The following is a 24,258-nucleotide window of genomic DNA, read 5'->3' as shown; positions in this document are numbered from 1 at the left end:
GCTGCAACATTTCGAACGGAATGGAAAGGTGAGAGCTAGAAAGCGGGGATATTGCAATAGTCAAGGTGAGAAATAACTCAGGCATGAAGGAACCAAGGAAACAATCATTTCCTTCATGGCTAGTTGTTTTCTGAAACTCTTCAAATGTTTATATTTCACTTTTGTTTACTGTCAGTTTTTAGTAAATTTCACCGTCTGGTTCTCAGGCAGTAGCACAATGCAGGGATGAGGAGGTTACAAATGCTGCAGGGAGGTGTTTACTGCTTTAAAAATGGTTTATAATTGTAAATTAATGAAAACAATTCTATTGTTCCTAGGATTAGTAAAAAATTATTTCCCCCAAACCTACCTCTGGGACCAGCTTTTACCTGACAGTGGCCAGGGCCAGATCATCCCATTGCACGGGGAAAATGCGAGGTTCCCAAACCATTAATCGAGTAGGTAGAAGTGAGGAGAGGACAGTGGAACAGGCATAGAGAGGTCACCTCCGTAACTCAGAGTATCCACTTTCTGAGCAATGTCCCCTTGTCTCTGGGCCAGCTCTGGGGCTACCCTGCTCCTACTTCCACTATATGCACAGTGCTACTCCAGTGAAGCTATGCTTCTAGAGACAACCTTGGCTCCACCTCCTTCTGCCCCTGGAATCCCAATATCCTTCTAATTGGTGGGGGAGGGTAAAGTGAACCCAGAGATTTGGGATTTCTGAGCAGAGTTCTCTTTCCCTCTTTTAATACTACTGAATAAACCAAAAGAAACAAAATCCTGCCGAGAAGCATTTTAAGGGCGATAAATCCAATCTCCATTGAACTTGGTTTACTAAACATACTTTTAATCATTATTGCCCATTCACTCTTTGAAATTTTAGTGAAAATTTATCTGAGTCAGAAGCTCCTGTGACCCCACTATAACTTTCAACAAGTTTTAAGACACCACAACAAGCAATTACTGTTGAATGATAATCTTTTGATATTATTTAGTTTCTTCTTGCCTAAAAATAGAACATTAAATCAGAGTGATGTGTGTAATACTAGTATAGTACAACTGCAGTACTTCACCAGCATATAAGAAAATAAGTTATTTTTAGACTAATATATATTATCTGAGAGGTCTAGCTTTCTATATAAACCTGGAATTTTATTTAGGTAGATGTTGCAAGGAGTCTGATGCTCTATATTGGGAAGCTGGGTCTACTACAGAGAAGAATGGGAGAAGGAAACTAATGGGGAAAGCTATGAGTAATGTTCAGTATAGTTTTATATAAATACCACACACACAATGTTCAGAATCATTCTGCTGCATGGAAATTGATGTTCCATAAAAATCTATTTTAGTACTTGAGCTCTCAACATAGGCACCAATAATTTGCAAACTAACTGCACCTTGGGACACTATAAACCAGCTATTTTTCTTTTGTAAACAGGTTTTATGACAGTAGATGAAAGAAAAAACTTTGATCATCTTAAGTCTCCCCATCTTAAATACTGGATTCCCTTTGTCTGGTTTGGAAATCTAGCATCTAAGGCACGAAAAGACGGTAGAATTAGAGACAGTGTAGACCTTCAGACACTGATGAATGTAAGTAGGAAAAATAAATCTACAGAAACAGATGCTGAAATCACTATGCATTGTCTGTTCACCTATATAACTTTATCTATTACATACAACTTTCCAATCTTTTCCTCCCCACCTCAGTGGACTTACTCTAGATTTATACCAAGTGTGTTTGTTTACGCATGTACTATGCACAAAACCAACTCCACCACCAAGTGCTTAATGTGACAATATTTATATAAATGAGAGATAATTGACTGAAATACCAAATCAGTGAGCAAAATTCTGCTCTTACTTTCACTGCTATAAACCGAGAGTAACTCCACTGTAGTTAAAAAAAAAACCCAAAAGATTGAGAAGTTGTTTATCTTTAGGGGGATTATTATTTTAATTTAATATTTTTTATTTTAACAAAAACAGTGCCCAAATGTATCACGAAACAATCAATAACCCTTTTTTGTAATGTAAAACATATCCTCCTGCCAATATCCCTGGACAGCATACAAATTTGAAATAATGGACCAAGAGATAATTTGTTAAGAAGCTAAGCATTCCACCAAGCTTCCTAAGTCCATTGTACAACTGAATTTTATAATGTGTTGATGATCTACAGAATATTTATCATATCCATTTCTAATTCATTAAATTTGGTGCAGACAGAGTATACTGTTTTACAGCCTTTCATTTATGTGAAATGAATTGTGACAAACCCATTATTATTTTGGAGCGAATGTCGCACATTTTGTTTTGTTTCCTATTTAGGAAATGAATAAGTACCGGTCTTGGTGTAGTCTTCTATTTGGTTATGACTGGGTTGGAATTCCACTGGTCTACACACAGGTACTGAGATATTACTATTCCCAAAATTTGGACCAAGATTTTCAAAAAGAAGGGCTTAACATTAGATTCCTAAGTCCATATTTAGGCACCCACATAAGTGACCTGATTCTTAGAGATTCTGAGCACTCTGCAGCTGCCATCTTGGCCATGGTCTCTAGGATGATTGGCTAGACATTTTAAGTTATGTTTGATGTGAAGGTGCTGGGTGGCTTGGGAGGCTGGGAAGATACTGGGAGGTTCAATAAGTTGAGGGTGGGTGGGTGGGTTATGAATTGTTGTTTTGTGTTTCTGCTAGGGGGAGGGATAACTCAGGGGTTTGCGCATTGGCCTGCCAAACCAAGGGTTGTGAGTTCAGTCCTCAAGGGGGCCATTTAGGGAACTGGGCTAAATATCTGTCTGAGGATTTGTCCTGCTTTGAGCAGGAGGTTGGACTAGATGACCTCCTGAGGTTCCTTCCAATCCTGATATTCTATGATTCTATACACATTTCCTGGCTATCAATAGGTCATGTTGCCATTTTATTTGTAATGTTTATCTATAATATTTAAAATACTATTGTGTTAGGCACCCAGCAGGCTATGGGAATGTGGTGCCTTATACATAAAGAATGTTTATTATATTATTTTAATGTAGTTTTTATTTGTTGCAGGTTGTCACTCTTGCGGTCTATACCTTCTTCTTTGCATGTCTGATAGGACGTCAGTTTTTGGATCCTGAGCAAGGATATGTAGGACATGACTTGGATCTTTACATTCCAGTCTTCACACTGTTACAATTCTTCTTCTACGCAGGATGGCTCAAGGTAAGCGATATTTGTCGACTACAACAACAAATAATTTGGTGTTGATTTGGCTACATCTTTGGGGAAAGGTAGTAGGTGAAATCCCCCCAAGTCAGCTCAAGTCAAGGGGCCAGATTCAAATTTGTTGTAAATTCATTGAAGCTTAATGGTGTTACACCAAAGGATAAATGTAGCAAAGGTGTCCAGGGGCTGATCTTCAGGAAGAGCTTAGAAAATCATCCATTACATTTTCAATCTGCCCAAGGTGGGTCTTACAATAAGTGTGGTTGCAAGGAAGGGTCAGAATCCTGAAAGTACCTTCTGCAAGGAGGTGAGCACTGAAAACTCCCAATGAAGCATGGCCTGGATCCACAAAGAGACAGAGGTATTGTAATGCTCAATTTTAGGCACATAGAAAATCACAGGCATAACAATGTGATCCACAAAATCTAAGTGAGGTGCCTCAGCTCCCTATACAATGAATGGGAAGAGATAGGCACCTAAGAATGCTATCCACAAAACCATCATGTTAGGTGAATCCCTACTAAGCTAGCCAATGGGAGATGCTGACAAGAGGGGTGTGTCTGTCATTTCTTGTGGGAATACATTAGGCACCTGCCTCACTCCAATAAAACAGCCTGAGGAGGAGGTGGTGCTGATGCTGACATTATACGTTTTAGCCCAGTGGTTAGAGTACTCACCTGGGATGTCAGCCTAAGGGGGAGAAAGGATTTATAGAGGGGTCAAAAGAGTGCTTTAACCATTGAGCTATTCTGATGTGGGGTTCTCTCAATCTCACCCGTCAAAGCTGCTCCACTGTGGCTAAATAATGGCAGAGTAATTGGGGCCAGAGGACTGGTCACAGAGTCTCCCACCTCCCAGGTTTGTGTCCTATCCACTGGACTGCAGTCATTCTCTGTCTCTTTCTGACCCAATGACTATTTAACTATGAATCCAAATTAGAACAACTTCAACAGGAGAGACTGAGGGAGCCCCAGATCAGAATATTCCATAGCTCAGTGGTTAATGCACACTCCTGAAAGGTAGGAGATCCCAGTTCACTTTCTTCCACTCTGCCTGAGGGGGAAATTGAATCTGGGTCTCCCACATCACAGGTGAGTGCACTAACCACTAGGCTAACAGTTATAAGGGTGGTGGTAGGAACAGCAGAAGACTTAGGGCCCAGATCCACAGAAATATTTAGGGTCCTAGGTGCCACTGAAATCAATGAGAATTAGGTGTCTAAATACCTCTGAGGATCTGGGCTATGTGCCTAAATCTGGGGATTAGGTTCCTACTTACCTTTGTAGATATGGGCCTATTATCCTTGCAGAATCTGGACCTGGGAGTTGGACAATAAGATGGCCAAAGAAGGGTGAAAATTTAGGCCATGAATTTCCTCCCTCGCCAATTTTGTGTCCAGTTGGGGAGATGGTGTTGCAGAGGTGGAATGGGGCGCAGGGCTCTTGTTTTGCTTATGGTCAAAGTCAGCCTGCCTTGTAGAAGCCCAATGGGGTTATTCACTTTCGGGTGGCAATGAAATAGTGACAACTAATATTGACTACGCTACTAGCACCACATGAAGCAGTTCATTGAAGAGTGGAGTTGCAAAAGAAGTTGGATTTTTTATGGCCATTGTTTTGTTTTGTAACAGATCAGTTAACATCTCCTCATCAGGTGTGTAATTAAACAATTAAGCAATATTCTCCCTATTGATTCTTGCCCCTGCAATTAATAACAAACTAGATTAATTCAAATTGAAAAAACTGAAATGAAAACTCAACCAGGCAGTATTAAGCAATTCATATATTAAGCCCAACAGTCTTGTAAATCTCACTCTTGCTTCGTTAAATCATTACTGTAAGCTTTGAAAAGCTAGTTGGCATTAGCACAATGATAAAAATTGTGCAAAACCAGCCAGTTTTAGGGACTAATATGGGAAGCCTTCTGGGGGAGTTTTGTAAATGGAGAGAATGCAGGGTCAGTCCCTTTGTCTGGAAGCATTTTCTTTGGTTTTGATTCATGCAGGTAGGCCCAGGCCTATGTATCAGGTTCAGGAGGACCCTGAAACACAGAGTCAAAATCAGTCAGAATTGTCACATTGTATCTGGTTTCATGGTGAAACCATGTGAGACTGAATCTTTCCATAAATCATCCCAGGTTCACTCCAAAGGTTCACAAACCATTTGTAACCAAACCACGCCAAATATTTACAGTTTCACTTTCTGTCATGCACGTTTTGTGCAATTCTGTGCTAACACATATACCAAGCTGCAATGTAATAATAAATACCAAAAAAAACCCCAACACCTTATGACACAACTCAGCAAAACTCTGAAAATTCAGAATTAAGTCTTACATTCATTCTTAGAAAAAATAGCCAAACAGTGAGTGCTGGGGGGGTTATTATTGGTTTATGCTATGAGCTTAATGCTACTTTAAATGTAATGACTGGGATGGCATTTATGTTCCTTATTTCCTTAAAAATATATTTAAAAAAAAAAGAATAAAATCGTTCATTGTATGTTATCAAAAGCATGAACTTCATTCTCTTACCTTGGGAAAAATCAATGGCAGTTAGTCTGATCCTGCAGTGGGAGAATCAGGTACCTTTTGTTTTCAAAGGTATAAATAGTTGTGTATATATGTGATAATACACACTTAGGAGTAGAAACACAGGCGTTTTTTGAAGGTGCAGAAACTCACCCTGTTAAATGCATTTATGGGACTTATTCTCTACAGGGTGTTCTTCAAGATTTTATTGATAGTATACCAAGGTTAGTTAGTATATTGTTAGTATATAAGGTTTCGTAGTATGTTGTATACTATTGTTAGTATACAAAGCTAGACTGGGCCAGTCTTCCTGAGTCTGCTGCACTGCCTCTAATTGTGACTTATGAACAGTGGAGTTGGACTTCTAGCTTGTCCATCCAACAATGTAATCATAGAAGATGAGAAATGGGCCCTTCAATTTTGGAATGCTCTTTCCCTTAATCTATACCAAAGTCCATCTATAGCACCTTTTCTAGCTGGGCTCAAGACCTCTACCAGCTTGGCCCTGGCAACTTCAGATATAATTTTCATTATAAAAATCACTTTATATCAAAACCCAAAAATGCAAGCATAAACTTAATTTAATAACAAAATAAACAAAAAAAGGAGCCATTGGACTGCTTTTACAATTTAAACAAAGCTGCCACTGAATTTCCAGTCCGCTGCTCCAAAAGTGCCATAGTATTCAGGAGTTTGGCCAAATATAAATCCTGTTTGCGACAAAGTCCACAGGGCCTTCAACAGGATTGCAGATAGAGTCTCGAACCACTATTTTGCAGTTCAATAACATAAATGTGGCTAAACTGGTCTCCATTCTTAGGCTGTGCATCTGATTTGTTACACATACCGTACATGGGACAAGATTTCCCATCACATGAGACGCTTGTCCCAGACTAATTTATAAGCCATTCAGCTGTGATAGTCAGCAATCCAAAAATAGATCTTCGCTGTACTGCACTGCATTCATTTTCAGAGGATGATCTCATGGGCTACATGCTGGTGGCAGGTCAGCCAGTCAAAAGGCCACAGCTGAGGTTTTCCCGGCCACTACGCCTGAGTGTGCCTATCAGCTTCTGTTCGGTGCCGTGCGTGCTGTGGGGTCGCTGACTTAGAGCTAGCTGAGGAAGTGGCTCCACTTAGAAGCCATGAGACATCTTGTTCTCTGGTTTATTTCTATCCAAACAGCAACATAGTTATACTTGCAATGTTAATGCCACGTACCAAAGGCACCTCTCCCCTCCTCCCTATCTGAGTCTGGGCTTTTAATTCTCATCTTCTCCTAGCTAGTGAATGAGACCCAGCTACAGTTTTCCTGTGAATACTGAATGGCACGATGTAGAAAAATCTTTAATATATCGCAAATACTGTACACAGGAAGTGATTCTTATTACTATTGTTAGTTATTTGTATTATAGGAGCACCTACTGATTAGAGCCCCACTGAATGGGGACTGTACAAACACTTAGGAAGAGACCCTTTCTCCCAAAGAGCTTCCAATCTAAGCCCTAACTCTTGCAATTTACTATGTGCAGTTTGAGTGCTGCACCCACACAGAAACCCACTGATTTCTAAGGGGCTCTGGGTGGGCCCAGCAATTCACCCCCAAACTGTAAATTGCAGGATTGAGATCTAATTAGACATGACAGACAAACAGTGGGAGAAAATAAGTATTTGTCTCTCCATTTTACAGATGGGGAATTGAGGCCCAGAAAATTAAGTGACTTGCCCAAAGTCAAATGAAATCTGTGGCCGATTTGGGAATTGACTCCCAGTCTCCTGGGTTGAGGGCAGGGCCTTAACCACAAGACCCCCATACACTGTTTTAGCGCAGAATCAGTGGGGAGGTTGAATGGGGGAAGAGCCTTCTCCACACAGCCCAAGCAAGCAAGATTTGGGAGAGTGACGAAGACCATTGGAGATCCTCCTGGTTCATTTATGACACCTAGACCCCTAAAAGACCCCTAAGACTCTCAGTCACTAACACTTCCAATGCTCCCCCACAGAGAACAGCTGAAACACCACAGTGCCCCTATGATAAACATAGATTATAGATAAACATACCTGTTCTGTTCGTTCCCTCTGAAGCACCTGGCATTGGCCACGATCGGAAGACAGGATACTGGGCTAGATGGACCATTGGTCTGACCCAATATGGCTGTTTTAATGCATACAGCCCTTCTTTGTAAGTGGAGCATTCCAAAGAAAACAAAGGCCACACTGTGGAATTCTTTCCAACGTTAATACAAAACCTGGCCCTGCCCAGGGCTTTCTGGGATTGGTACGACTTCCCCCAGGGATTGTTCACAAAGGCTTTGCCAAATTAAAGCCAGATGTTTGACAAGAAAGAGCAAACATAAGGGGGAAATGATGTGTCATTTGCCCCTTTCTCTAGGAGAAACCTCTCTGGTTCTCTCCTTGCTCTGAGGGAAGGAAGCATTATATGTGCCCAGTCGTCTTCCCAGCAAAGCTGTCCATAGCCCTGTACTGCAAACCTGACTTTCCCGTGGGCTACGGGCTGATGAGGGAGAGGCTGGCAGGAAATACCCCCAGCTTTAGGGCAAGGTCCAGCCCATCCTATTCTTGAAACTTCAGTCTCAGGCCCTAAACCCAGTCTGAGTTTCCCACAAATTTCAAACCATCTCCAGAGATCTCTTCCTCTCCCTGTGACCATGTCCCCCATCATACAGATACGTCTTTTTTCAGAAAAAAATGGAGAAGGCTATTGCCAGCTCAGGCGGGTTCCTTTACCAGCCAATTGCAAAGACCTTGTCCCAGCCCCCAGCCTCACACTGCCCAGTTACCATCACTACAGAATGGGAGCCCCCTGCTTCCCTGAAGGCCGAGCCTCCTTCTCAACTTAAATGATTTCAAAATAAAATTTAAAATAATTTGGTCTGAATAAAAACAAAATGTAGAGTCTATTTTCTGTTTGCAATAAGCAAGGTACGAGGATACCCTGGCTTTCATTGCATTCCATTTTTAAGGCGGCGTGCTTTTCTCGACTAACACCAGGCTAGAGAGAAACACTCAGTATGACTTGGGTGTGTCTGTGAGCTCAACAATAGAATAATAAAATATCAGGTTTGGAAGGGACCTCAGGAGGTCATCTAGTCCAACCCCCTGCTCAAAGCAGGGCCAATCCCCAGACAGATTTTTACCCCAGTTCCCTAAGTGGCCCCCTCAAGGATTAAACTCACAACCCTGGGTTTAGCAGGCCAATGCTCAAACCACTGAGCTATCCCTCCCCCAAAGCTAGCCCATCAGGGGGCCACGCTAACCAGACTTAAGGATGGAAAAGTGATGTAACTGATTTCCGGGAGATTCCAGCTGAGTCGTTTTGAGCAGGGTAAAAGACTGTCATAGACAGTTGAGAGGGCTGGTACCCTGAGCTGTTTTTTAGACAGTGAGGCCATCAATCGGCATTCAGTCATCACGTTGATAGCATTGATTGTTCAGGGAGGACTGCATGAAGGTTGCCATCCTCCTCCCCTTGAGCAGGCTAGTAATGGGATGCAAAGCCTTTAGCTGCAAAATCCCCAGTTCAAATCCAGTCCAGGTCACCACTAATCAAATGTTATTGCAATCATGTAGGTGTCGGGTGACTGTGTTGGGGCACTCCCCCACCCCAATCTGGAGAAAGCTAACAAGCCCCTCTGGGCTCACCTGCTATCAGACAGGCACACCTGCAGGGTCTGCACCAGTTGGAGGAAGCAAGTTTAAAAGGAGCGCTTGTCACAGGAAGAAGTGCAACCAGGGGAAAAGCTTCTGTGCCCCAGCAAGCTGATGCTTGTTCCAGAGTCACTGAGAGGGGAAACAGCTAGCAAGCCTCTGCTGCCCACAAGGACAAAGCAGACCTTTATAAGGAAACCAAGAGACCGAACACCCCCTTAAATGGGACCCAGAAAGGCTAGACTAAAGCTCCCAAGTGGGGAAAGGACTTTTAAAGGGAAAGAGACTCTAACAGCCTGACTGTGACCCTAACGAGAGGCCCAGCTTATCACAGAAACCTTCATGGAATGAACAGAGGGTCTCCATATAGTTCCTAGGGCATTGGTGTCCGCTTTAGAACCACCACAGTTGTGAGTGACAGTATCACAAGGAGAGGATAGCTCAATCTCATCTCTAAACGTGGTCCCTCCAGATCAATTTGAGATGCATTTGTTGGGCAGTGTGGGAAAAGCGTCCACTAGCATTGCCTAGGTACTGTGTATTTATTCTACAGATCTACAGATGACTTCATTATCCAGCAAGACAAGGTGGGTGAGGTAATATCTTTTATTGGACCAACTTCTGTTGGTGAGAGAGACAAGCTTTTGAGCTTACACAAAGCTCTTCTTCAGGTCCTGAAGTAAGTAAGCTCGAAAGCTTGTCTTTCTCACCAACAAAAGTCGGTCCAATAAAATATTACCTCACCCACCTTGTCTTGCTAATATCCCGGGACTGACACAGCTACACTTCATGATTCAGGACAGTCAATCAAACAGCTTTCATGACAGCTAAATTCAAAGCTGGGACTCAGAGGTGAACGTTCCCTGTGTTCAGAGGAGTACAGATCTGTTTTGGTTCAGGCTTACCTTTATGCAATATAGACACTGATTTTCTTAAAGGTACCTCCTGAAGGTGTAGTGACTTAAGGCTGACTCTGCTGCCCGATAGGAATAACTTTGTTAGTTATTTGGTGCAGAAGCCTGAGATATGTTAATTCTATCACTGCAATTCCATATACATTAAGATCTGTATTACCTGTAACCAAACCAAAGAGGGACCAAAATTAATATGTTGACATTACCTAAAATGCCAAAGTACCTATACAACTTAGTCAGTGCATCTAGACTGGCAAAACATCACAATGGAATTCATGTTGGGGGAAACAAGGGGCATGGGAGAAAGAGAACATGAAATCTTAACAATCAGCCTCTTCTAAGCCCTTTTAAGGCAACAGCATTAAGCGTTGCACATTGGCATTTGTTCAGTCTGTGATTTTAATTGTAGGTTGCTGAGCAGCTTATTAATCCATTTGGGGAAGATGATGATGATTTTGAAATAAATTGGTGCATTGATAGAAATTTGCAGGTCAGTATTTTTTGTCTCTACTTTCCTCTCTTCTGCTTTACTGCAATATATTATAAATTATTCCTTATAGATCTGAGACACTAGCTAATGGGATGGACTGAGAGTTATACAAAATGATTCTTTACCCAAAGGGGATCATATCTCCAGAATCCTCCATGTTTTGTTTTTAGAGATGGTCTATTATTAATTCACCATTTCATATGCCTTGTCTGCTGGGGAAAGGATGCAAAGTGAAGACATCTGAGCTGCCCTCTAACCACAAGTTCATTTCATGTAACCCTGCTGTACTCACCAATTCAGCCACATAGGAGATCCTGGAAAGACTACTCTGAACCAAATTCTGTTCTCATTGAAATCTTTGCAAACTCACTGAAGTCAATGAGGTTGCGCCAGTGTAATGGGTAGCAGATTTTGGTCCTATATTTGTACAGAGCAGGTAAATAATTTACAGGAAAAGTCAGCACTACCAAATCTTGCTGTTGAAATTATTCCTACATTTCTTATGGCACAAGTGTGACCCTACCACCCAGGAGAGTAAGGGCACATGAAGAGTTCCATTACACCTGCATGGGCAACTCACTTTGCAGGTAGCAGAACAGGAAGATGACCAGTCTCCATGGGGTCACCACTCCAGAGCAGGTGTGTAGCGAGTGGGGGTGGAGGACGGAGGCACAAGGAGTAAGGACAACCTTGGCTCCACTCCTCGCAATGTGCTGGCCAGCTCAGCTGAGCCAGCATCATCAGAGAAGTATCTGCACCTGATACAGGACTCTGAGTCACAGTCTTGGCCATTCCTGGGGGAATGCAGCTAAATACAACTTGTTACAAAGTCACAGCTGAGCCCTTTATTTTTACATATGTAAGTCAATGGTACAAGGCTGTTCACGTGCTCTGTTGGGAATATTTTTAAAAATATGGACAATGTTTGCTTAAAGGTTCCTCTATGTGAACTTCTGCACAAGAAACATCTCTACAAATAGCACAATAATAGTCCTCATACATTTCCTGAAAACATGGCACATCAGAGAATCATGTGACCATTTAGCTAAATAATCCAGTTAATAAGAATGCTTGCTGGAAAAGTTAATTCTTTATCATTTGTGATTAAATGTGATGTAATATGAAGGGAATTGTTTAGCAAACGTATGGGGCTCTATCCCATTCTAATTAAAGTCAATTACATTTGTTGCCGTTGTGGGAGCAGAAATAATCTATTTTAGCTTTTTATATAGTGCCTATTAACATGGATCAGGCCTGTAGCCACTATGTACATTTTACATAATTTCATAAAACATATTTCCTAAAGAATATTTCCCATATAGCAGGAAATAGTATATTATACACAAAACCATATTTAAAATAGTGTAATTACAACTATGATCTCAGGTCTCACTTCTGGCTGTGGATGAAATGCACATGAACTTACCAAAGATGGACAAAGATATTTACTGGGATGATTCAGCTGCTCAGCCACCATACACACTGGCCGCTGCCGATTACTGTATTCCATCTTTCCTTGGCTCAACTATTGAAATGGGGTAAGTAAAGCTGCCATCTTTTCATGATGTCATTAAGGCTACAAAAATGTGTATCCAATCATCTTAAAGGCCTATGGATCTTTAAATGTATATCATGCATAAATGTGACTTCAAAGTTGAAGTTCAACATTTAAAAATAAACAGGTTTAAAAATATGTGATGGTTTCTTGTCATGTGCACAGAAGTGTACAAATTCAACATCTGGGAAAACTCGGTGGCCATTAGAAAACTAGTGATTTAAATGATCCTTTTAGGAGAGTGACACGAACTTAGCCCTTTGTTTTTTTGTGGTATTGTAGCAATATAAAACAGCATAAACCAAAGAAGCAGCAAGGTTTTTCATAGAAATTTTCAAGGTACTAAATCCTCTGTGTACATGATACAACAATTAACACAATACCCATTTATTTGCTTGTTTCTTATTCAGACACTCCCTTTCTTCTTGCTGGGTAAGATCATTTCAGACCTTTGGGAGATTAACTATAGAAATGGTTTTATGACTTTTCAATTAATAATAATCCAGAATTGTTTTCTTGCACGTATACTAACCCTACTGCAAAGAACCAGCCAGAGTATGTGACATTGCTCGTTGTTCTGGCACTCTGCGTCTACACCGCTGGCAGAGGCATGTGGTGTACCGGTAGCTACCCGCCACAGTGAAAAGCAGGCTGTGTCTGCACTGCGGTCTGTAGCTACACGTGTCAGCGAGGCTCTGGCAGAGGGGAGGCAGCGGAGAAAGGCTGTTTTCCCTCCTGCCAGACCTTTTCCGCACTGGCTGAGTCTTTTCCTGCAATGGAGAAAGGCTCTGGCAGTGGGACACTACACTGGTATTTTTAGCAGTGTAGATGGAAAGGCATGACTTGGGTGAGTAGAAAGCTGTGTAGGGTGTGTATTCACATGCACGCCCTTCAGGAGTGTTTATACTTTACTCACCTAAGCCATGTCCCTCCATCACTGCTATTTATACCTGTGCTGGGCAGTATGTACACTACACACTGCCAAAAGAAACATGCAGTATAGATGTACCCTCATAAAATACGGTGACGGGCCAGACAGCGCATGAAAGATGAGTTAAAACGCATATGATGTGCTCTAGTGTAAAACAGATCGGTGAACATGAAGAATATCCTGTTCCTTTAAGAAGCAAACAAATACTAGAGCTGGTAGAAATTTTTCATTGGAAACTTTTTTAAAAAACAAAAGTGGCTTTTTCAAAACCTAAAACTTTCTTTTTTTTTTTTCAAAAGTTTTTCACTGAACCCAGAAAGGTTGACATTTTTGGAGGGGTTAGTTTTTTCTCCTTAATCCTCTTTCTCTCTTCATCTACTTTTTTGCCACAAAATACAACAGAATGATGTTCAGGATGTTTTTTCCTACTTTTCCTTCTTCAACTTTGGAAAAGATACAGAGTAGCAAAAGGAAAAATGAAGGGAAAAAACACACATTGGCCATCATTTGATGTATTGCATTCCGTGAAGAGAAAAGGGGAGGAGAAAAAAGAGGAAAGGAGGAGACCCAAAATTCAAACTTCCGACATTTTTATAAAAAATATTTCATGAAAAATATAAAAAACATATACATTGTTCCATTTTAAATCCTTTGAAATCATAACAACTTTGAAATTCTATATTTTTCCCCAAACCATTTCTCCATTTTTTCCCCAACCAACTGTAACAAATATAACAAGGCATCCTTCAGCCAGAGTTCAAAACCAAGATCTAAAGGTATAGCTTGTTTCAGCCAAGTCCAAAACAAATATCTCAAGCGTGGTTCACGTCAGCCAAATTCCAGAGAGGAAGAAGATTCACCACTCTTGGACTTCATTCTAGCTCTCCTCCTAGGGACAAGTCTATCCTCCCTGGTGCTCTCTGCCAAACTAAATCCTCTGCTGTCACAGAGCATCACATTTATAAGTAGTGGAAGGAATTAATCAATCCTCAAAGTTGCCATGTCCATACCTGAAATCCCTGCTCTCAGGACAGTCAACTGTGACTCTTCTTCTAGTGTTCCCTCCCATTGTCTTTACACCCCATGGCAAGGACTAACTGTGCTCCACTCCCGAAATGGTGTGGCTGCAGTAATTCATCATTAACCTCAGAAGCCAGGCAGAAAAGCAGAAGCTAATGGGTGGGATTTTCAAAAGGACCTAAGAGACTTGGAGCACAAGGCCCATTGACTTTCAATGGCACTTCTGCTCCTAAATCACTTAGGCACCGTTGAAAATCCTACCCCATGCTCAGTGCTTAATTTGTCATGCGAGAGCTGTCGGGGCTCAAGCAATTAGGTGCTGGGGCTCAAGCAGTTTTTTTACTTTCATAACTGAAGCAGCAAGCCCAGCAGTGCCAGAGCTATGAACTACCAAGCCTAGAGGTGCCGGGGTTATGAATTGCCAAGTGTAGAAGTGCTAGGGCTCCTGGCACAAATTAAACACTGTCCACACTTCCAGGAGCACCATTAACTTTTGCCTGAGACTCTTCCTGATAGAATGAGGAATATACTGCACAGAGCAATTGTTTTTCTCCTGCCCCCGCAAAGCTCTGATCATGTGGAGCTGCCATCGAGGAGCGCTCCACTGTTCTGAGACAGGAGGGAGAACCAATCAGCATTGCCTGTGCTCCTCACCCCTTTCAGTGTATCTGAAGATTTTCAGCCACACTTCGCTCTTATTTGCTCCTCCTATACCTCATGGAGGCCCTTTATTAGGAACACATTTGTTCCTTAAGTTCTCTGACTCTCATCACTCGCTGTTAACGTAGCTCTGTTCTGCTAATGACAGGCAGACAGAAAATGGATCATTATATAAATCATATTTTCCATGAAACCTTACTCAGGGCCGGCTCTGGCTTTTTGGCCGCCCCAAGCAAAATAAATAAATAAATAAATAAAAATAAAACGGGGCAGCCAGAACGGCAAAGCAAAAAAAAAACCTGCGGCGCGGCCGGAGCGCGGGTGCAGGGGACCAGCTACAGGGGGGGGGGAAGGGAGGGAGCTGGCAGGAGAGAGAGAGAAGGGGGTGACCAGGGCTACAGAGGGGCGCGGCCACGCGGCCCCTACCACCGTGCTGCGCCGCCTGCCGGCAGGGCTCCACTCCAGTCGGCGGGGAGGGAAGGACAAGGACTGCCCTGCCGGGCTTGCTGCAGGGCGCTCCTGTCCTCCGTGCCACCGCCCCCTACAGGGCAGCCGGAGTGAAACAAACAAACAAAAAAACTGCCGTGCCACTCTAGGATTGGGCAGATGCCTCCTCGTTCAATCTGCCGCCCCAAGCACCAGCTTGCTCGGCTGGTGCCTGGAGCCGGCCCTGACCTTAGTACAAACACTACACCTCTTGTGACTCTAGAATAAAAGAAATACAGAGTGACACACCCTGCATCGCTTTATCTTACAGGGTGTCTGATACAGAGTTCCTCCGTGGGGAAAACTGGCCTTGGGATGATGAGAAATTCAGGCGACAGCCCTCAGTGCTGAGAAGAGTTAAGCGATTTCTGAGTGTCCATGAAAGCTCTCCTTCCCCAACCAGGAGGCGCTACAGCAGACAGACAAGTGAGAACTCGGTGTTTTTCCCTGCGCATGAAAAGGGTCACATCAGCAGTTTGCAAGAAATGCATTCTAGAGGGAGACATTTTGCCTCAAAGGCCAAGAAGAAATATGATCTGGCTGACAGGAATCCCCGACTGCATGCTAGCATAGATCTAGCAACTATTAGTGAAACTAGCAGAACCAACATTTTAGAGAGCTACCAATCTAGTGAGAATGACACAACAACTAAGATATCTTTGCCAGTCCCTGAAGAAGTTGTTGCTACTACTGAGGAAAGAACACTCAACGCATCAGACAGCCAGACTTTACAGACAGACACCTCCACAAACATGTCGACAGAACAGGCTCCACCAGGCAGTCCAACTGAGCCACATTCTGATCCTGCGGATGCGCCACGACCTCATTCAGAAATGGCTATGTCTTTTATGGATTCTGGGCAGCATAAATCATCCACCGTTGTAATGGAGGAACCAAAACCTGATTTACACAGAAGTATGACAGCAGGTGATAGCAAAGATCAACACAGGAGCTCTGAAAGATGTTCCCCAGACTTCCATATGCTCAGTATTACATTGCATACAGATGCTGCACCTCTTTTATTGGATTTTGGAACACCCTCTGGACAAAGCACCTTAAGTGGTGAAAGTAACATTGCTGCTACCTCTGCTGCTAGAGATACAGTTGATATGCATCACTTATTGGAACATCTGGATGCTAAAGAAACAGCTATACTAGAATTCATTAATGAGAAGAATGAAGGAAATCTCTGACAAGGTTGTCAGAATCTTCTAGATTCCAATTCTGTTCTATTATTTACAGTGGGGGGAAATGTTTAAGAGCCCCTGCAGCCATTTCGGGGTTCCCCAAACACACAAAACTTTCATTTTGCAAAACAATTGGAACTTTCTGTCTCTTTTGAAATCTGTTCTTATTCAGATTTTCTGAAAATACAGAAATACAAACACACTGCTCAGACCACACATACAGTACGTCGTACGGCTGATCTTATTTCCAAGGAAAATTACTCAGATTGCTATGTTAAAGCTTTCCTCTCTCAATAAGGTTTCTGGCAGGGCAATCTTAAATTTAAATTAAAACAAAAATCTCAGCCAGCCGGGAGCCTCAGTCCCTGGATAGATCTCACCAGCCGGTACCCAGCTTTGGCAGTGTTCTTCGGCCTTTCTCTCAGCACGGACTCCACCTTTGAACATGGCTCGGGAAAGGAAGCTTATGCTGTCCATGGCCATGATGGAAAGGGGTGTTTTCCCTCTCTTTCAGCAGTGGAAAAGGAGATTTCTCTGCAGCACATACACGCCCAGCCCTTCTCTCTTGGAATCCATCCTTTTGCAAATCAAATTGCTTTTATAACACAGCCAAGTAATTATTTCCTCATCAAGTCTTATTCAACTGTCACGAAATAGTAAGGATAAGTGTTAAGGAATCATACTGATGTCATGCCAGTACAATTCATTAACAACACACCCCTCCTCCACCATCCAGCAGAGTGGATGGCTCCAAAGGCAATGGAACTAAGGCAGTTACTCTACTCATGGCAGGAGGCGGAGCACCCTCCCTGGGAGTGCACAGCTCCCATGTGCTTGAAGCACTGCTCTGTGGCTTTCTCTATGGTAGCATAGGAAGGCCTGAGAAGTGTGGGGTGTGACCAGTGAATCCACAGCTCTGTAGGTTCACTGGCCAAACTCCCCTCTGTCCTGCATGAGGAAAAGGATGGCTATAGCTGCAGGAGGGAGTGTATCAGCAGCCACAAAGCAGTTCCACCATTTGGGTAAGAGGATTCCATAGCCAGCCCCCAACAGAACACAAGCCTGAGGAAATGGGAGTCTCTCAGGGGAGAGGATTTGAGTCAGGGATTCCAGGCCATTGTTTCTTTTGTCTCTTTTCTCTCTGTCTTTTCTGATCGCAGAAATCTCACCTAATCTCCAGGGTCCAATCACCATCTTGCCACCATCCTCATCCTCAGAGAAGAATGAGGGGGGATTTGATAGCTGCTTTCAACTACCTCAAAGGGGGTTCCAAAGAGGATGGATCTAGACTGTTCTCAGTGGTACTAGATGACAGAACAAAGAGTAATGGTCTCAAGTTGCAGTGGGGGAGATTTAGGTTGAATATTAGGAAAAACTTTTTCACTAGGAGGGTGCTGAAGCACTGGAATGGGTTACCTAGGGAGGTGGTGGAATCTCCTTCCTTAGAGGTTTTTAAGGTCAGGCTTGACAAGGCCCTGGCTGTGATGATTTAGTTGGGGATTGGTCCTGCTTTGAGCAGGGGGTTGGACTAGATGACCTCCTGAGGTCCCTTCCAACCCTGATATTCTATGATTCAACTTCCTTTCTCTCTGCTTCCAACAGGCTCGTAGTTGTATTGGAACAGAATAATCATCTGCTCCATCCCAGACTTCAGTTGGCCCTCACTCCCCCACAGTACTCAACTGAAACAAAACTGAGCATATTTTCCCCACTCTTTAATTGTGTTTATCTTTCATTGCCTGCCTCTCTAGTAGGCTCCACACCACATCTTTTACATCAGTGCTTGATCACACAACTACTGACCAATGATTTAGATGCTTGGCCTCCTCTTTCTTTCTTTCACACCTGTTCCGCTAACCTCAAGACCAGCTACTGCATCCAGCTGGTTGGCTGGACAGAGTTGTCATTCAAATTCTCTCCCCTCTCATTCGTAGCTGAGTAGAAGGCTTGCTTTATAGCCATGTAGTAGGCCTGCTTTATAGCCACATAGTAGGCTATAGCCGTGTAGTAGGCCTGCTTCTGTTAATATTTCATTCATGCTTCCATTACATGTAGCAAACCTGGACCAGCAATGTAAGAGTTTAGCGTCCTCTCACAGGGCCTCATAACACTAGAAAAGGATACAGTCCAGTGGGAAAATGCTTACAAGTGTTTCACAAATAGCAACTAATTACAGGAATAAATATAAATATGCTGTCCATTACTTGTACAGAATGGGACTTAGTTATGGCCATTTTCAAAATTTCCTCTTGTTAGTTAGTTTGTCTGTGAGCACACTATTGCATTCATCTGGGTGCTGAATTATCTTTTGGACCAAGTTGGTCACCTAAGCGCCTCTTGCTACAATTTTTTTAACATTAGTTTAGTCAATTGACTAATTATAACACTAGCAGCCCCAACAGTTTATGGTTCATGTTTACCAGTATAAACAATTTAAGCAATTTATTACATAAAAAAGCTTTTTTTTTTAAATGAGGTTGCTTTGGCTGTATTAAACTATGTCAAGATATGTCCCAACAAGGACCTACAATAGTGTAGGCCACTTTGGAAAACAAGAGCATCAGAGGGCAGGAGCTACAGATGTTTGTGAAGCTGGAAAAGACTGGGGAGAAAACAAGGGTAGAACAGAAGCATATGTCAAAGCAACAGTTTGTTACCATCTCCTGGGGTTGATCTTGGAGAAGGTGGGATATATTGACCATAATGTCTGTGGTATGATGAGCCAACCAATACTGCAACTTTCTAGGTTTTCGCATTCTACGTCAGAATTCAAGAACCCAGAATGTTCACATTTTATGGAACTTTCTGGCAACCCTCATTCATATATGACAGAAATGTGAGTTGACTGTAATTTTCTGTTCGAATAATAATTTATGTATATCTATATAAAGGAAAAGTACAAAATGTAATTCAACTACTTGTCTAAGGAAGCAAAAATATCCAGGCTGCTGCTAAATAAATGATACAGCTTTATAATGTCTTATTTTAGGACCAAATAAATGAAGTTTATCTAAACAGAAGTTTGCTTATGAGCACTTCACATTTTAAAAATAAAATTGAGAAAAAAGCATATACACAAAATAGACGTGGAGTAAATCATATTTGTATAGCTTACCCTATTCTGCAAAAACTGCTCAATGGCAACTGTATCTTGTGGTCTGGGCCATAGCCTGTCAGATCAAATATATGAGGTATAGTCCTTTACTGATGAGTACAGAGCCATGACATTATAATACTGGGAACTATAAATACCTACTATTGTACACATTAGAAACCAAGACCAATATTCCAGAGATACCTGTGCATAGACTTTCTAGGTCTATAACAACAAAAGCTTCAAGTCTAAAAGTCCATGTGTCAAACTTTGTCAGTGCCAGAAATGGGTCTTATATTTGTTCAGAACCATTAAGCTTGTCCTGAAGTACAGCATTAGCAAGTTTCTCAATTGATACTGCTCCATATTTGTTGGGTCCAGTGCTCTTCTTAAAGGATTGGTTTCCATAAAAGGGAGACTACATGCTGTGCTCCCATATCTGGTAACTGGTCTGGAGTATTGCATCTAAAGGCAATCAGTTTATTGGGCCCAAGGCTTGAGTAGGACTATGGCATCCCCAAGAATATGTCCTTAAACATGGAGATTATTTTAAAGTATATTGTTAACAATTGGACCTGCTGACTTTGATGTGGGCTAGGTGCCCCACATGTCAACCCCTACAACCTCAGAATTGCTATTCTATAGGATTGGGTATCTGGGCATCCTATGCACTAGCCTGCATTGTAGGTTTCATCTGGCAGAATCTTCCAAACATTAGCCCAGATAATTCAGTTCTGACTAATCAGAACATAGTTATCAGAGGGAACACACTGAACGCATAATCCTGTCATTCGAGAGAGTGATGGAAGGAAACTTAAGGAAGCTTGCTGTAATACCTGTACATTTCCATAGCCCCAGAAGTCTCTTTTGAATACAGCTGATCACTTTTGCATTCCAGAGTTTAAAGTGAGTGTCAGAAGTGATGGCATAAAGTCTCATTTGTAAATGACTGTGTCCGTCATTTCAAACACGTATTTATTATGGAAGTGCCCAGGGGACCAAGTGATATACTAAGTACTGTACAAACACAGAATAAGGGTATGTCCACACTGCTATGGCAAGTGTGATTGCAGCTCAGGTAGGCATAGCCTTGGAGTTAAAACCAGCAGCAAAGACGCAGTGGCATGGGCTTCAGTTTGGGCTAGCAAGCCGAATATGAAGCCAGAGGGACCAGGCAGGCTTGTAGAGCTCATGATGTGCTAGGTCAGAGGTGGGCAAACTATGGCCCATGGGCCACATCTGGCCTGCGGGACTGTCCTGCACGGCCGGCCCTTGAGCTCCCGGCTGGGTAGGCTAGCCCTCTCCTGCTGTCCCCCATCCCTTGCAGCCTCAGCTCACCGTGCCGCCAGCGCTCTGGGTGGTGTGGCAGGCTCTGGGCACAGCTGCCAGTCCTACTGCTTTGAGCAGCATGGTACGGGGACGAGGAGTGCGGGGGGTGTTTGGCTAAGGGGCAGGGAGTCCGGGGGGCAGTCAGGGGATGGGGAGCAGGGGGCGGTTGGATGGGGCAGAGGTTGTGAGGGGGAAGTGGTCGGGGATGAGGAACGGGGTGGGGGTTGGATAGGCATGGGAGTCCCAGGGGGCCTGTCAGGGGGCGGGGGTGTGGATAGGGGTTGGGGCATTCAGGGGACAGGGGGGTTGGATAGGGGGTGGTGTCCTGGGAGGGGTGGTCAGGGTTGGGAGTTCCCAGTAGGGAGCAGTCAGGGGACAAGTAGCAGGGGGGGTTGGATGGGTGGGAGAGTTCTGAGGGGGGCAGTCAGGGGTGGGGGCCAAGCTGTTTGGGGAGGCACAGCCTTCCCTACCCGGCCCTCCATACAGTTTCGGAACGCCAATGTGGCCCTCAGGCCAAAAAGTTTGCCCACCCCTGTGCTAGGTAGATTGCTATAGTGTGGGTATTCCGAGCCGAGCTGCAATCACACCTTCCATTGCAGTGTAGAGACACCTGAGACAGACCCTGCACTGAAAAGCCTCCAGTCTAAATAAACAAGACAGACCGGGCAGGGGAAAGGGTAGAACACACAAGCTGAGTGAGCTACGTGACAATGGCAAATGTCATGTTACTTCCACAAATTTTGTTTATTTATTTATTTGTGTATTTAAATCTTCTCAGTGGCGTGCTGTTACGCGGGGCGTAGCTAGCTTGAAAGACAAATGAAGGGGGAGAGTTGGTGCAAACAGCCAATCACCACAGGGCAGAGCATGGTCAGAATGAGAACTGCAGAACGCAGTCTGGGGACATCATCAGTTTCTGTCATTCCCTGCACAAACACATGCAGCCACTGCTCTGCTGCCTTCAAGTCTCTGGCTGGCTCCTCCTTGCCATATGTCTGTGGGGAGAGGGACACCACATGGTCCTAGTCCCCCAGAACAAGAGGTCAATATAGTTCTGGGGCCAGGAGGCTCTGGGGGTGGAAAAAATGGCTCCAGCTGGGACCCATTTTACCCCCTTCCTGCCCAGAGGAACAGTACCTGCTTAAACTGCCGGCAGCTGGTGGTGGATTAACGCACAAGCCCACAGGGTCTGTGCCTAGGGGCCCTGGCCAATTTGGGGGGCCCCCATAGGAGCACCAGAATGTGTGTGGAAGTGGAGGGGCCACCTGCACGGGAACTGTGGCCCTGGCCCCTGTTCCTCCCCTGCCCCAGGACAGAAGCTGGAGCCACACCATGGTAAGAGCCGCCTAGGGAGCCCAGACCCTCCACCTGCCCTGGGCAGGGATGCCTAAGAGCAGCCCCCGATCCATGTCCCCACCCCCCGGGGAGTGCAGCCCATGGCAGGTGGAGGGTCCAGGGCTCCCTGAGCAGCTCTTACTACTGCCTGGCTCCAGCTTCCACACTGGCCAGGGGGTCGGGGCTGGGGGGAAGAGGAGGGGCAGGGGGCGGGGTCCCATGGTGGGGGGGGGGGCTAAGGCCCACATCAGCCCCCCCCATCAGGAAGAACTAGCAGGGGCTGTGCTTCATAACAGGGGAGCTAATCACCTTATCAGCTCCCACACTGCAAAGTGCAGCCCCTGCCACTGCCACTCTGTGCCTGCCCAAGGCTACTATGCCCATGTTAAAAAATGGGGGGCCATGTCCCACTCCCCCTCCCCCCCAGTTCTGCTTCCCTCTGGGGTCTGGGAGTCCAAATTGTTCTTTGTGACCAGGGCTCCAATAAATCTTAATCTGCCTCTGCCTGCAGCTGCTGGGCCACCTCTCTGCGGAATGCTTCCCACATAGGGTGTGATACTACTGGGTGCAGCAACCACAGAGAAGCTGCCCTGACCGTGTCAGGTGGCAACCAAGAAAGAGAAGTCAATGTATGAGACTACTCCACGCTTCCTGTTCAAGTGGGAGCCATAGCACATTTAGAACCCACATAAACCAGCTTCACAATACTTACTCTTCTAGACCAATAGTTAGGCTGCATATCAGGAAACTACAGTAACAAAGCTTTACTTACGCTGGGCATACGCTGCAGGCAGAAAAAGACTGAAGGATTTATGTAATCCTTGAAAATCAACTTGGGGCCGGGTATCCTTCTGTTTGCATGAGCAATATGCTACCTACAACAGCTGTCCTGCCCTACAGCCTGTCCCCACAGAGTCCTGATCATCCCCAGCAGACTCTGAGCATGTGGCATTGCCACAAATGGACATTCAATGGCTCTTTGGGGAGAGGAAGAGCCCTTTGGAGCATGTTGCTTGGGCTATGCGCTTCCCTCCCCTCCCTTTTGGTGTCTTTGGGATTTTCCCTTCCTTTTTTTCATTGATTTCCCCTCCGCCATGCCTCACAGCCAGGGGAAGTTCCGTCTACATCACAAACAGTAACATGTTCTGCATAACCCTGGGCAGAACACGGCCCTAGTTAACTTATTTTCCATTGAAAGAAAAGGTAAAATGAAATGAAAAAAGCACCAGCTCAAACCAGTTTTTCTTGATCAAATTTTATTCATTTGTATGTTAATAACTAGAATCAGATCTAACAAGCAAGATGAATAGTCAAATAGGTATAAATCAGATGAATTCATTATTGTTCAATCAATTACACAACAGAGGACAGCTTGGCTCCCTGTGGCTCGGAACTATTTTGCATCTCAGTCAAAACTGCTGCTAATGATGTCTCAAAATGAGGAACAGCACAGGCCTACATTGGGGTCCTATTTTTGTATCCTTCATGGAACAAGGTGATGCTACGGTGTCATTCCCACATAACAGTCTCTCTCTTTGCAGCGATTGTGCAATACAAGCTTCACTGTCCGATTTCTTGCCATGCAAGTGGATGCCAACCCCAGCTGTTTCAATCCATCAAAGTGTGGAGATGTCAGGCACTAAAGACAGCATCTGACTGACAGTGGTGCTGGAACAATTTGTATAGTGGGGGTGCTGAGAGCCATTGAACCAAACTATAAACCCTGTATATGATGGAAACTACTTCAAGCCGGGGGTGCTGCACCCCTAGTTCCAGCAAGAAAGTGTAGAAAAAGAGCATGTGCCTGAGGAAAAAGACAAGTCATAGAGAATAAGTAAGTAGCTGGAAATCACATTTAAGTGA

At 43.9% G+C, this 24,258-nt stretch overlaps 1 protein-coding gene across 1 annotated transcript in view; it reads left to right on the top strand.

Moving 5' to 3' along the window:
• Positions 1-19,672, top strand: part of BEST3 (bestrophin 3) — a 39,468-nt gene extending 19,796 nt beyond the window's left edge. Inside the window, exons 5-10 of the mRNA XM_054026308.1 lie at positions 1,421-1,575; positions 2,314-2,391; positions 3,041-3,193; positions 10,718-10,798; positions 12,185-12,336; positions 15,722-19,672. Coding sequence (XP_053882283.1) covers positions 1,421-1,575; positions 2,314-2,391; positions 3,041-3,193; positions 10,718-10,798; positions 12,185-12,336; positions 15,722-16,643 — 1,541 coding nt within the window. The 3' untranslated portion in view covers positions 16,644-19,672. The remainder of the gene's footprint in view (positions 1-1,420; positions 1,576-2,313; positions 2,392-3,040; positions 3,194-10,717; positions 10,799-12,184; positions 12,337-15,721) is intronic.
• The last annotated feature ends 4,586 nt before the right edge of the window (positions 19,673-24,258 follow it).

Source organism: Malaclemys terrapin, chromosome 1, assembly GCF_027887155.1.
Source record: "Malaclemys terrapin pileata isolate rMalTer1 chromosome 1, rMalTer1.hap1, whole genome shotgun sequence".
NCBI classification, from domain to species: Eukaryota; Metazoa; Chordata; order Testudines; family Emydidae; genus Malaclemys; species Malaclemys terrapin.
Note: the sequence above shows the minus strand (reverse complement) of the source record. Positions and strands in the feature narration are given on the sequence as shown.